Raw genomic sequence first — 15,400 nt, 5'->3', positions numbered from 1 at the left:
ACCTCTTCTCACATTGAAACATCCCTGCCCACTGGAGCGCTGGTTAGGTGCATGGAGCATGACTACAGAAGGATTTTGAGGAAGGAAACAACAGGATCGAATCTGCATTGTAATCTTACTTAATAGTTCAGAGGTGTTAGATAGGACTAAACTCTTTTCATCCATTTGCTTGAAAGAAGCAGAAGATATATCAAGCATTTGAAACTTATCAATATATTCACTGGGTGAAAATCTTTATTAGGTAGGTAAGTCCTAAAGACTGTTATAAATAGGAGCTTTTATTCCTCCAGCACCTCAGGCAAAACTGATTGGCTCAGGACTAAATTACCAAGATGAATATTCCTTTCTGTGATTCATTTTCTCTTCTTTCAACATTTGAGTTCCCCTGTTTTATATTCAATCTAGAACTTGCTCAGTCCTCTCTGGTTTTGCTTATGAAATTTGGGCAAACCTAATTAAATAGATGTGACAGTCATTTGTTTCTGTGTTTAAAAAATATTGTTATTTTATATTAAGTTATTGATCTGTGAAGAGGAAAGCATTTTTATATTAATAAATGTTGTTATTAATGAAATGAGCTCAATCCTGTCATAATATGGTAAACAGCAAAAATATGCTTTATGGGATGCTGTGATGTCTCACAAATGGACAGCTAGGCTTTCCAAAACACTTGTGTCTTTAAGGTGGGTTTGCTTTTAAGTTCAAGCAATTGAGTTGGCTTCCTATCTTGTTATATACAAAGCTACTTGTCACCTAGATGAATATTGGCAGTTTGTCTCAGGGAAAAGAGAACAACTTGGCTCAGCCCTTAATCATTTATCTTTAAAGTAGCTATCACAGACCAGTTTCAAAATGATCCTTAAGAAATGTTTAAGAACATAATTAGGCCCATTAAATTAGACAAAGGGTAATGAAGGGAGCGGGGAAATAGGAAAGGCAGTAGAATTAATCAGACATAATTTTCCTATTCTTGCATATGAATACACAACCAGGGTAAGGCCACATCATGTACAACCACAAGAATCGGATCCTAATTAGAATAAGTTATACTCCATGTATGTACAAGATGTCAAAATACACTCTGCTGTTATATATATCTAAAAAGAAATAATAATAATAATAATAATAATAATGAACATAATTGGGTTTTGTAGCTACTTGACATCTAACTGTAATCAGTGTAAAATGCATTCCACCATATTTTGTGGAAATTCATAGTGGAAACTAATGCTCATATATTCATTTTAGATAATTAACGTCTAACTAGAAAAATTCTTAAAGAAATACTGCCCTTTTCATTTTAGTGGCACTGAGCATCTAACTGTAGTTACAAGGGGAAAAAAAACTCCATCTTTCTTTCTATTTTACTTTATCAGGCCTTAACAATTTTATGATTTTCATTTTTTTATCTCTTCATCAGTATTATTATCCTTTATGGGGGTTTCTCCTGTGTGCCAAGTATTGTGATAGAACTTAGCAAACAACATCTTTAATTCTTTCAATAACCAGCAGAGTTATTATTCCTATTTAACAAATACAGAAAATAAAGCTCAAAGAAGTTAAGGAATATCCTTGAATTTTCACCAAAATTCACTTTAATCAAGAAATTTATAACTATTGTTTTTGTTTAAATAAATATGAAAATTTCTTAGGCAAGTACATTTAGGTCTGTCCATGGGTTTTAAATAATCCTGAGCAATGTGACAGTGGAAAGAGCATTCCAGTTAGAATGAAAAAGCTTGAGTTTGGCACTCCTGCCACTTAAGAGCTGTGTAACTGCTGGGAGCCATCAGCCAAGTAGGTATGACAATCTTCTTGCCAGCTTACTCCCATGCTGTCTAGTGGAAGGACTTCTGAAAGGTGACCTTGCTCAAGGACCAGGGCAGTTTAGCATAATAGGAGATTAGGGTGTTCCCCCTTTAGAATAGGGCAGTTTAGCATAATAGGAGATTAGGGTGTTCCCCCTTTAGAATAGGGCGTATCCTGCTGCTGAGTTCCTCTTGAGTGCTTAGGGTCAGACAGTATTTTTTTGGGAGACAGAAGCCCAGAAGTAGTGGATTTGGGCAGAGTGTGGATTTGGGCAGAGAACGTGGATTCCCCCAGAACGTGTTTGTAGACAGCCGGTGTGAGTTCGGGAATAAAGAATTGCTGTTTGAATCTACAAGCTGTGTGGAGACTCGTGATTTGTGCCCAGCGAGACTGCGGCATGTAACTTTGGATAAATCATAAAAACATCCTCTGGGCCTCAGTCTCCCATAGGAAGGTGAAGGGTTGAACAAGATGCACACTGGTATCCCTTCAATGTTTGATTCCAAAATTTTTAAAAGGAATTGATGACGGTCCTTTTTGTATACTGTTAAATCACCTTTCTCTGGAACAGTTTCTCCTAATAAGCTGACCACAGGAGATTTAATAACCTTAGAGGGATGGTCATAATATGGTTAGTAGATTCGAGGATAATTTTGTGTGGAAGACCAGGCAAATCTACCTACATATGCATCATTCCATCATCATGCCAAATGACCTTGACCCCTTAAACATCTCAATTTGAGTTGTAGACATCTGTGAAATGTTTGGGGTAGATCTGGACCATGTTAATCTCCACTGCAAGCAGAGAATGTTTCATCATCACCCTAATAGCTGTGTCCAAACCACTGGGTAAGAAGTGAATAATGGATTTAGTATCTTGTGATTCCCTTGTAAATTCAGCCTTCGAGATCGGGCCTCTTAAAAGTCATGGATGTTTAGAGTAAAATGTTTACTTCTCAATGACACTGTTTTCATATTTGGCTGTTAGCATTATTATTCAGCTATAATGATTTCCTTTGCATTGCCAACTATTTTTTTTTCTTTATTAAAAGAAGGAGGGAGTGCTTGCTGAAATCCGAAGTAAATGTGGGATTGATTTCTGGACCTAGGTTCTGGTTCTGACCCTGGAAATAAATTAGGAGCACTTCAAGGACTGGGTCTTGGCCACCATACCGGAGAATCACCTTGTACCAAAGGCTTTGGCTAAATTCAGAAAATGATTAAAAGTGGGGTCCACAAGTGTCTATCCTTGGTGTAGGGACACACACATCTTTGAAGGTCAGACAAGGAGAAAGTTCCCTGCTCCACTTAGCAGTCCCTTCTCCTTCAGAGGCTCCCTGCAGCAGAGGACACGAAGGAACCAAGTCTTAACCCGCAAGCCGCCCAGGAAGCTGGCTCTCTTGCTGAATTCAGCGCTTGCTAGGAGACAGCAGTCTTTTGAGTTTTCTAAATCCGGTCCACATTTTGCTGAGAGCTCAGGCACTGCGAACAAGAGGAGCCTCTGAGGGCTGGTTTCTGATGTCGCACTAGGCACGATAAGAAGGCCATTGACGTCAGCAGAGTCATCATCAGGGAGAATGGCACCCCAGCTCTCAAAACCACACCAAGCAATTGCACTGCTTTTGAAAATTAAAAGCCGGTGCTAGCGAATAGTGGGTGGGGAGGGAAAGAAGCAAAGGGGAAGCAATGGTTCCAATGGAACTCTTCTTTCTTTTGTGTATTTTCTGAACTTAAAAAAAAAAACACAAAAACAAAACATGCACTCACAGTTTGCTGCAGTGGCTCTTTTGCCTAAATTGTGGGTGGTGGGTGTAAGAGGGGAGGGGAGGGAGAAAAAGAATATTTAATTTTGCTAACCTTTTTGAATTCAGATAAAATAAACTGTGCCACCCAGGTGCTGGACAGAGGCCCTAAGCCACAGGAGAAAATATAAGCCACTGAGGATGAAATTGCTGAACTAAAACTGATAGGCTTTAAATGTGTGTTGATGAATAGAGGACCAGGGGAAAATTAAACACTTCAAAGGAGTTGCTACAAAGCAACACAGCCCCAAATGCACATTACTGAGGATTCTTGAGAGAGAGAGAGAGAGAGAGAGAGAGAGAGAATATGAATGTGTGTGTGTGTGTGTGTGTGTGTGTGTGTGTGTGTGTGTCTGAGAAAATGACAAAGTTGTGGGTTTGGGAAGGGATACTGCCCCTGTGTTATGATTTCAGCTTTGAGAGGCGGCTGGCTCCAAAAACATCATCTCCAGCTGTAATTCAAAAAGGTTACCTAGACTGGAAAATGTCTTGGAGGTTAGGAAGTCTGAAAATGATTCTTTAGTGTAAATTGCCCTGGCTTTCAAATTCCATAATTAATCTAATCTTTTCATTCTCTTTCCTTCTCCCAATTGTTCCGGTGGCTCTGTCTTCACTCCCTTCCACCCGCCCCTCAGCAATATTAAAACCACACAGAATTGACTTGATGATATCAGCTGTGCTTCATGCTTTATTTTACAGCATCGATTGGCAGCTTCCCAACCCCATAAAATCTTTTGCTGATGTGATTTTCATATCCTTATCCTTCAGTTATACCAGAAAGAATTATTTCTGAGTTGTGGAAATGTTAGCAGGAAAACAAAAGAACATATGCCCATAAAACAAAGTCTGTCAGGAAATGTGGATTTAATAAATTGCATTATGTAAAATTCTTATTTCAAATGGACTGGTATGAGAAGCAGCCACGTTAGAAAGACATGTAGTCATGGAGTCTCTTTTTCAAGACCTGTTTCTGAAAAGGAAGAAATGTTAAACAACTTCTCCTTCAAAAACATAAATCACAATTAAGGTAAAACCCCCTCCTTCATCCCATTTGATCTTGAAATATAGCAAAGGTTACATTAAATGGGCTTCTTGTGATGCAGTAAATAAAAGGGGAAGGAGTTTTGCAAAGTACATTTACTATGTTCATGTAACCTGTCCTGGTTAGTGTGATGGTGAAAGACGAGTTATTATCCATGTAGGAATTTTGCTTGTGTTTGCTTAAAGGATACAGGTAAATCTCTAACTTGGCTCACATTAGCTAATTTTTGTTTTCCTTTGTTGTTCATTTTATTTTGTCTTTGCTTTTTTTTGAAATTTTGCTTTGTCCATTTCATAAATGGAATCTTTAACTTCTTCCTTACTTCTTTCTTCCCTTCCTCCTTGTTCCCTCTTCTTCTCCCCCCACCTTCTTATATAGGAAAGGATATAGGAAAGGATTCTGAATGTGAGTCCAGGGATCTGATAGGGTCCTGAATGGTGCATCACAGTCTCAGAGCCCCTGGCTCTCAATGTATGAATATTTGGGTTGCTCTATTGTGCTGATGAGGTCAGAACAATTAAGCAGGGACAGAGCCTCCTGCAAGACTCCTTGCCCCACCAAAGATTAAAGAGAACAAAACAAAACAAAAAAAACAAAAATGTCCTGACTTAAATTTAATGCTGTCACCACAATAAGGACCAACTGTTTCCTTTCCCTTCACCACTTTGTCCTGTGCCTTGATGCCAGTGTTCTGAACCATCTCCCTGAGTTCCTGTCAGTGTCTGCCATCTCCAATCCCATCCTACCTGTGATTTTCAATATTTTCCATCCAGATGAAAAATACAAAATACAAAAATACAAAAGCATTCCCTCCTTCCTCCTCCCTGGCATTCTTTTTGTCTCCCAATTTCCCTCCCTCATTCCTGGAACACTCCCAGGCTACAGTTGGTGGAGATGCCCTGGTGATGTTGAGGTGCTCTCTGCTCCAGGCACCCCAACAGGAAGCCCAGAAGTCCCCAGAGTCTGGATATGTCTGTAATCAGGCTCAGGTCCACTGAACACTAATTTGTATCAGGAAACTCTGAGATTGATGAAGGATGGGAATTAGCAAATGGGGCTGGCATTTGGCTGACAAAAGTTTTAGGAAGAGGATCATTTAGAAAAGGAAAAAAAAAAGAATGTAATCCTTTTCAGGTGTGTTAATTTCCTTTATGGACAGAATTACCACAGACATAGGGGTTGCAAGAGACGTTTTTTTCAAGTTTGTCTTTGCCTGAGGGTCTGCCCTTACTTTATAGGAGGAGGCAAGGATAAGTGCATTGAATTTGATTATGGACACCATCTAACCCTGGCTTAATGAGCCATGGAAACAAAACAGCTCAACCTCCTATAACTGTTCTAACCCAACACTAGAAGTATTGAGAGCACTGTGGCTTTGGTCACACATGTTTGTACTATAGGCTCTGCCTCAGCGTTTGAACTTAGTTCTTCTTGTAGCAGGCAAACATCTCTTAGAATTAAGTGGAAAAGAAAAATAGTGAAGTGTGATTCATCAATCAACCATGATTATTATATAAATAAGGAAGCACAGACCTAGAAAGAAATGTTTACTTAAAGATAGACCCTTTTCAGAGCAAAAGCAGAGCCTGGGTTCTGGAAAAGTTGTTCCTTCTTGATTATATTTTCCAAAAGTTATAAAGGTTATGCATTAATGAATTGACTGTTTTAGAAATATGAGAGTACATTCAAGACAAGACCATGTCCATTAAACAGTGCTGCCTTTTTCCATTGTACATATGAGAAAGCTTAGAGAATTTAACTTATCTAAGATCTTGTAGCTTATGAGCAGTAATGCCAAATTTGGACTCAAGGTTTTCTGACGTTTAAGCAAACTCGGGGATTTGCCATGCTGCTTCGCTACAGGCTTTTTCCAAAATGAGTTACTTCGAATCTATCTGACATGTGAGCATGCATATCCAGTAGTTTCCAGATTTGCAATGGCATGCATATTTCCAATCTGTAAATATTAGATGGCATAATGTCTGGAATGGACTAGAGCTTTAGAAATGAAGGCTAAACATTTGGTTTGATGCTAGTGTTAAGAACTCCCATATTAAAACCTTAGGAAACTTAGCAACTGATGCTTCAAATGAATTAGAAAGGTCATACATTTTGTAATTAATAGTTTGATGGCAAGACAATAGTATAAGAATAAAGAATTTGGGGGTTTTAACAAAATAAAGTATTAAGAGTATGTATAAACAGCAGATTACAGGAGGAAATTAAAAATAACCTGAAAAGAGTTTTAGATTTTTAACCACTGCAGCAGCAATTCTGTAATTCTCAAATAAATCATGTAGGTACTACAAAGAGGAAGATAAGAGCTGGGATGTAGTTCAGTGGTAAAGCAGTTGATTATTTTTAATTGACTGAATTACCTGAATTGACAGAGAAAATAAATATCACAACATGATTTGCTGACATAATGTTAAACACAAAGAAAGCATTAGAGATTATTTTAGAATCTAAAGAATTTTAGAATGATTTTAGAATGCTAAAGACAGAGGGAAGACTATGTGCAATTTAGAGATGAACCCTGAGACATAGGGGAAGGCCTAAATAAACACATAAATTGAATAATTCCTTTTGTTGATTATTCTTTAGAAACTAAGTATAATACTATCAGTATGATCATGCCTTTGCCATAGGACCCAAGGCAACATCTATTGGTTTTAGGAAATGAATATCTGGAAAATTGACAAAAAGATTGAATGTAAAATAGAAGCACCTTAATTCTATTTCACTGCTGTATAGTGTAGAGGTAGATAAATCAACACATAATTCAAATGCAATGCATATTAGGGGAGGCTAAATATTGGATGGAGGGCTTCAATCAGCATGGGCCAGACAAGGCAGAGAAGTAGTCTCAGAAAAGTTGCAGAGGTAAAAAATATGTGAGATGATTGAGGAATAACCATAAAATTGAAGAAGGCTGAAAATTAAAGGATGACACAAAACCCTGGACGCTAAAGCAGTAAAGGTAACTGGATGCTTTTCATTGTACTCTATGCTGGATACCATGAAGGACGCAAAGATCAAGACATACAGCTAGCTGCTACGGGTCCTCTAATTTGCTTTGCGTATGTGGACACATGTTCTTGTTAGAATTTAATATCTTGAGAGACCATGGATTACTTAGTTCTGGTAATATTTAAACTTCTACTGTAGGGAGAAAGGGAAGTAAAGGGGAAATACTCCTAAACGATATTGGCCAAATTACATTGTTACCTTATGTGCATGTATGAATATGTAACAACAAATCACACCATTATGTACAATTAAAAAGCACCAAAATATGTGGGAAAATAAACAAATAAAAGTATACAGTAGAGTATGCTTAGGAGTTGAAAATGTATTTTAAGGGTAGGAAGTGTAGTTGGGTTAGGAATTTTATTTTGTTGTATGATAGCCCACCAATTCTCCTCCTTGCTCCCTTCCACAAATCTACCCCAAAATAAAACCCAAAAGCCCTGATCTGTAATGTTTGCCCATTCCCATTCCTCTGGTGTAAATATTCCTACCATGGCCGATTATAAGGTACTACTGATTTAAGAATTCTTCTGTAAAAATCTTGAACATTTACCAGTTGACAAGATACAGATCTGGCTGGCATAACCATTGCAGCAGCAATTCTGTAATTCTCAAATAAATAATAGGACCAATAAATCATGTAGGTACTACAAGGAGGAAGATAAGAGCTGGGATGTAGTTCAGTGGTAAAGCAGTTGCCTAGAATGTATGAGGCCCTGTATTCAATCCCCAGCACCATCACTAAAAAAAAAAAAAAAGAAAAAGAAAAAGAAAAGAAGAAGAAGAAAAAAAGATCTTGAGAATTAGCCTAGACAGGAAATGCTTCATTGAAAAAGTAAGGTTTAAATTAGGACATAGAGATAGAAAATGTAAATAGATAAATAGGAGCAGACACCCCAAATGTGATGTACAGATGTTGAATCATATGTAAGTGGGTCAGTCCTGTAGCAAAGGGTCCATCTGAATGAGACCTTAGGAGGTATATAGACCTCAAAGCCTTGGCCTAACTGAGATATTTGGGACATTAATTTTAAGTCAACAGGCAGTGTTTGAACAGAGATGGGCATAGGATATTTTGGCAAATGCAGTTTTCCTAGGAAGATTAATCTGCTAATAAATTGAATAATGAGTAGCACTGAGACTCCAAAGTAGACTAATTTGCAAATAAGTCCTGGCTTGTATAAGTGAGAGTATTTCAACTCGGCAGCAGTTTTGGAATTTTATAGCTCCTGGGTTGAGAAATGGAATCCCAGAATGTTGGGTACAGGTACCAGGAAACCAAAGAAATAATAGGGACTAAATATAGGGAAATTAAGTTCAGATGAAGAAGTTGACACATAAAGCCACTGTGTACTGTAAAGTATTTTTATTGGTATTTAGTCTTACCATTATTGTTGCTAATGATTATATTGAAAAATTACCAACTGCTGTTAATTATTTAAAACTAGGTGCCTTAAGCAACCTTTCATCTTGCAAAGTGCTGTTTTTCTTTGAACTAAAAAATAAATAAATAAATGAATAAATAAACTTGTTTGAAACATGGAAACTTGGAATGGGTCTATCTCAGCAGCATGTGTGAAATCCTTTTTGTTCCTGTTGTCTTTCCTGCCTTTACACTTTGTCACTCCCCACCCCCAGCCCTGCCAGTTGTTGTGCCTGTCAGACCAGCTCTCCTCTTTCTCCCACCTCTGCCTGGCTGCAGAGTCATCATCTGAGCAGCTCTGTGTTGGTATCTCCTTTCGACAGAATTCCTGTGCCCGTGTGGTACATGCAGAGCATCTTCCTTTTGACCCTCTTAAAACATACTCGGAGGGGTGTTTCCTCCACACATTGCTTTAGAATTAAATAATAGGGCAGTTGTGGGTTCCTTTTATTGCCATGATGCTGATTCTTAAAAGCACTCAAGAGTGAAAAAAAAGGAAAGGTAGTAAAATGCACGTACCTAGATGTTCATGGAGCACGTTTGCACATGTTCTTGGTGAATGTTATTTTAAAAATCTGTCTGTGCAAGTCTGAGCTGGGACAAGTTCGATAAATCAGGGTTAAGAGGCAAAAACATGTTCGTCACCTTCATCATTCAATGTAAATTGCATGCAGCATATGCATTGTACAAATCTGAAGGATGAGCTTTCGGAACATTATTACTTTTTGTTTTCTCTGATTATACAATGAGAGATTGTACATAGCTTTAGCCACTTCAATATCTTGAACATTCTTCCTCAAAACACTATATTGTAGTATTACTTATGTAATCATAGATTGTGGCTTTATACAATACTATGATAAAAATGTTCAGCAAAATGTGTGGGTTTCCTGAGGAGTAAACCGTGACAAGTAAGGTCAGGGTGTTCCACCAAACTTATATATGGTAGTAACAGTTAATAGTAGCCTAATTACCAGACTTTCTTCAGTATACATGTTCCATTTGGAAAACATAACATGCACATAGCTTAGTTGTAAACAACAATATACATGCTATCAATAACTCAGACCTCAATCCCCTAGTGACCCTTTCATCTGGAACATAAATTGACATAAAGAAGGAATCAAATGAGGTCTTTGTATGCCCCAAATGTTCACAATGGTCACCCACTAAAGATAATATACCACATTAATCTGAGAAAGGATTGTCCATATTTTAGTAATGATTCATGCCAGCTTGATATTGTGCTGCCAAGACTTCCAAATGTTTGCATACATTTATATTTTGCTTAACAAAATGTCATGAATCTTTTTCTGCCTCAACATATACTTCTTTGAATTTTTGTTTGTAGTCCTTTATGGTCTAGCATTTATTTAACCAATAGACTTGAACCTTTATACCATCTTTGAAACTTTCTTTTCTTCCACGCTTTTTCCTTAAAACATGAATATTGAAAGTGGGGGTGGGAAGGATATATCAAATATAAAAGATGAAATGTAAAATCAAATATAAAAGTAATTTCCTGGGAAAGGAGGAGAGAATGCTCTCATATATGGTAGTAACAGTTAACAGTAGCCTACTTACGCTCAATATCTTGATAAGTAATGCCATTTACTGAGTGATGACCATGTGCCACATTATCTTAAGGACTTTCATGATCTCACCATAAATCTGTGAGATTGGATACATCATTGTTCTTATTTTATAGTCATGGAAACTGAGGCACAGATACGTTGAACACTAACCCAGGGTCATGCAAATAATAAAAACCAGGAGTCAAACAGGGGCATCTGTTTCAGGGATTAATCTTCTACCTTAACAGTGTTAATATGCTTTAGTTGTATCCTGGGGCATCTTTTCTAACAGAATGTACCTCTTAGCTTTATAGTTCTTAGAACTAAGCAAATAAATAATACAGGTAAATAGCTGAGTTGTTGGAAGCTTCAATAGCTAATGGTGGGGGGAGAAAGGACACCATCTCCATGAGATAATAATGAGGGTTTTATTTTTATAAGTGATTTTTTGGTTGATTGGTTTGATTCTGATAAATAGCATACCTCCAATTGAATAAAGGAACCTTAATTTTAACAAATTAGTAAAGTAGAATTAATGTAGAAGTCTACTGATATATTTTCAACCCCTGTAGCCCCAGCTACTCCAGAGTCAGGCAGGAGAATTCCAAGTTTGAGGCCAAACTGGGCGACTTAGTGAGACCCTGTCTCAAAATAAAAGAGCTGGCAATGTAGCTCACTTAACATATGCCCAACATGTGCAAATCCCTGGGTTCTATCCCTAGTACTTTAAAACAACAATGAAAAAGTGATTTATTCAAATCAGCTAGTATCAGAATCTAAATTCATAAGAGGGAAGTGATATAGTGTAGGAAACTTCCTACAATCAGTTCCATTTTTCCATTCATATTTTGTTTGCTGGTAAGAATGACTCTTGTCTGCTGTATCCCTAGGTGTGATGTGGGGCATTCATAGGTGTGCATGGAAGGAAGGAAAGAAGGAAATGAGGGAAGGGGGAAGGAAGAGAGGGAGGGAAGGTGGAAGGAAGAGAGGGAGGGAAGGTGGAAGGAAGGGAGGGAGGGAAGCCTTGTTCCAGCCCCTACATCTGGCCATGTGATTAGACAGCGGTCATTCAGCCCAGTTAATGCTGCCTGGTTCCTGCATCCTCCAGTGCTCAGCATGAGTATGCCACAGTGCTCTTACTGCTGCCTGACTGCTCTTACATGGGGCTTTCCCTGTCTTAGCATCCAGGAGCAGGGCCATTTAATGCTTCTGATCCAGTGAGGACTCCTTCCCAGAGCTTCTCAGGGTGCAGCACATCTTGTTGTTGCTGCTGTTTAATGACTGTTTCACCCATGAGAGAAGGAACTTTGTTTACTTTCTTCACTGCTGTACCCAAAGGACTAGCACAACGCATTGCACATACAAGGTTTAGTAAAGATTTTTGTTGTTGTTGTTTGACTAATGTTTCTTAGGACAGTGCCTTTCAACCGAGGGTCACAACCTATTCATGCATATGGCATCAACTTCCTGGGTCACAACCAGCTGTTAGAAAAGAATAAATGGAATAGAGTAGAAAAATAAAAGTGTTATCACACACAGAAAATTATATGATGTAAATTTGTTTTAGTATAGGTATGCTTACATAACACACACACACACACACACACACACACACACACACACACACACAATCTCCCTTTAGCCGTGGATTATATGTTTCAAGACTCCCAGTGGGAGCCTAAAACTACAGATAGTACCAATACCTATATATCCAATGCTCTTTTACTATAAATACATTCCTAGGATAAAGTTTAGTTTATAAATTAGATGTAGTAAGAGACTAAGAACAATAAGTAATAATAAATTAGAAACAACTAAAAGAATATGCCATAATAAAAGTTACTTAAAACATGAATTATTTCTACAATTTTTCATTTAATGTTTCCAGACTACAGTTGACTGTGGGTAACTGAAACACATAAGTCAAAACCTTGGATAAGGGGGAACTACTATACTGAATCCCTAATTTGTTAACTTTTTTTAAGGTTGAATTTTGGGAAGCACTATACAAGGTTCTCTTCAAACCAGGAGATAAAGTTCAGATATTGATCTATTCTTTTGGCCCTAAGTCCTGTTTCTAATCTTCCCATGCTCAGTTATCACCCCTGCCACACACACAAACACATAATACATGTGTGTGTACACAAACACACATGCTATAATTCATCTTAAGTACTATGGCCAAGGAGGGGTGATGTTGTAAATGTTTGTTGAAAAAACCCATTTATTCCCTTTGACAATAACTTGTATTTGTTAAAAGAAAATAAGAATAGCAAAATAAAATATCTTTACTAAGATTTGCTGATGCAATGATTACACTGAATTACCTTGGAAGAATTCCGTTTACACCTTGAAAAAAAGCTCAGGCAGAATTTTGCTGTCGCAGTTTTTCATAATAGATCCAGCATCCCCAAGTTAAGCATGCATCTTTTCTACTACATGTTGTGCAGAGCAAACAATCTTTTTCCCTAGTTTTGGACTTTCATTTCAGAGTTTAAGGAATTTATGACTTGGTGCATTTGATGTGGCACAGTTCCACATGTGAGGGATGGTGATTTGGATAGCATGACTGAAGTATGTGCCAAGAATAATTGGCTTCTGTATTGCGGAACAGCTCAAATACAGTGTGTATCACAGTATGTAATTTGAGTGTACAAGATGTCTGTAGTTCTGCAGTGGCAAGCTAGGCTTCCTGTTGTTTGGCTTGGTAGGTTTGCAGTAAACAGGCTGGTTGCAGTTAGAAAAAGTGTCCATCTAACTAAGTGCGTTTTCCTGGTCCTGCAGATGCTCTAGACTTTAATCCCAGGGTCTTTTTCTCTCTCCCTTCTTACTTTCCTCCCCACTTTCTTTCTTCTTTACTTCTTCCCTCCCTCCCTGATTCCCTTCATTCTTTCCATTCTTCTTCCTTCTTCCTCTCTTCTTTCATCCTCCCTTCCTTCATACATTTCTTCTTTCTTCCACTGAGTATAACACAAATCAGTTCTTTTGTTTACTTCCAATATGTCTTAGCGTTCTCAAGCAGTTTCCTTGCTATTATTAAGAATTTTCTGGGCTCTGATAAAACATATAGATTCCAAGGTAACTCCCCATAGATTCCTCCAAGTGAGTAAAGTTGGGAAGGAATCAGAGAGTTTGTGTTTTTAACCAGTTGACAGTGATTCTTATAATCAGACCCTTGAAAAGCATTAAAGTAACTACATGTGAGGTAAAAGCTTTGGAGTAAGATGGATCCTGGTTACCAAGACTTGCTGTGTTGTCTTTGGGTAAGATACCCAGACTTTTTTGAGCCCTAGGATTTTAATGTGTATAAGAGGGTCAGCACTAATTCTTGGTATTGCTGTGAGGTTTCCATAAGACAATGTACATAAAGCATGATACCTCAGTCATAGTTGATAGTCAATCAATGTCAATTCCTTTATCTCATCACAATGTAAAGCTAGCAAAGGTTCCATTTTTCCCCAAGTGTATCTTAAGAATAATTCCTAAAGTAAAATGTAGTCAATAAAACTATCAAAATTTAGTTCAACTAATATTTGTGAGGTTCTGTGGGGTCAGGAACTTGAGTATATATTATCTGATTCAACTTTTGCATCATAATAAGTCCTGTGTGTGGTAGATATTATTATTCCCATAAAACAGATGTGTGAACTGAGGCTCAAGAATAATTTTACATTAGTAGGTGGCAGATTAGGGCCAATTATGTTAGTCTTTCTACTTTAACTGGCAAGTTTTATCACAAACCTGTGTCTATTTTGAAAGATAATTTGCCTCTATATCCCTGTTTACATGTACACACAAATACCTAGAAACATACGAAGTAAATAGTTAATTTTCTTAGTAATTTATTTGATTCAAATTAGCATAATCATCTTTTTCATGAAAAATAGATTTATAGGACAGTGGTCCTCAAACTCAAATGTTCTAGCACTAGGCAGGCATGACCAAAGAAACACTGACCAAGTATGACAGTAAGGACCCTAGGACCCTGGTCTGCCAGAAGGCGCAGACTAGCCCTGAAGCGCCTTCTTGTGGGCTCCCTACTGTCAAACCTTTAGCTTTCTTATGACAGGAAGAAATCCAAAATTCTATGTGAAATTTTCCAAGTTTCAAACAATGTGTGTGGGCCAAACAAACCACATCTGTGGGACAGATCTGGTCTGAGGAATGCCAGTTTGCAATCTTGATCTAATTGCCCTTAACTCTCCACTTCTCTTTACATGGTAAATTGTCCATTTAAATGCCTTGGGTATGTGTCCTTTTGAGCTGTGTCTTCATAATATTCACAAATTGCAGAGACAAACTTTTAGTTTTCCAGGTCCAGCAATTTGATTTGCTTAGAACCCAGTTGGAATCAGTCCTGTTACTAACACTCAGAACTCACATAATACAAGAGCAAGAACATATATACTCTTACAGTGAGAAAATATATTGTCAGGTAGGCAGTATGCCATATTGGTCTGATGGGTTCATTCTTTCCTTGTAGTCCAGCCACTTGGGAAACAAACTTTGAGTTAGAGACTGTTTTGACATATATGGAGTCAGAAACTAGGAACTGAGTGGATTTAAAATGCTTGCCTGCACTGGTTATGGATTATCTTCCTCCTTTTAGTTTTTTTTCCCCCTCTGGTACTAGGAAATTGAACCCAGGGATACTCTACCACTGAGCCACATCCCCAGCCCTTTTTTATTTTTTCATTTTGAGGCATGGTATCGCTAAATT

The 15,400-nt window shown here is 37.8% G+C and overlaps 1 protein-coding gene across 1 annotated transcript in view; it reads left to right on the top strand.

The window, feature by feature from the left end:
- Nucleotides 1–15,400, top strand: part of LOC143410620 (3',5'-cyclic-AMP phosphodiesterase 4D-like) — a 269,804-nt gene that overhangs the window by 82,795 nt on the left and 171,609 nt on the right. Inside the window, exons 6-7 of the mRNA XM_076871442.2 lie at nt 13,784–13,814; nt 15,219–15,236. Of these exons, the coding sequence (XP_076727557.1) occupies nt 13,784–13,814; nt 15,219–15,236 (49 nt within the window). The remainder of the gene's footprint in view (nt 1–13,783; nt 13,815–15,218; nt 15,237–15,400) is intronic.

This window comes from Callospermophilus lateralis, chromosome 11 (assembly GCF_048772815.1).
Source record: "Callospermophilus lateralis isolate mCalLat2 chromosome 11, mCalLat2.hap1, whole genome shotgun sequence".
Lineage (NCBI taxonomy): Eukaryota > Metazoa > Chordata > Mammalia > Rodentia > Sciuridae > Callospermophilus > Callospermophilus lateralis.
This window is presented reverse-complemented; position numbering and strand designations above follow the sequence as displayed.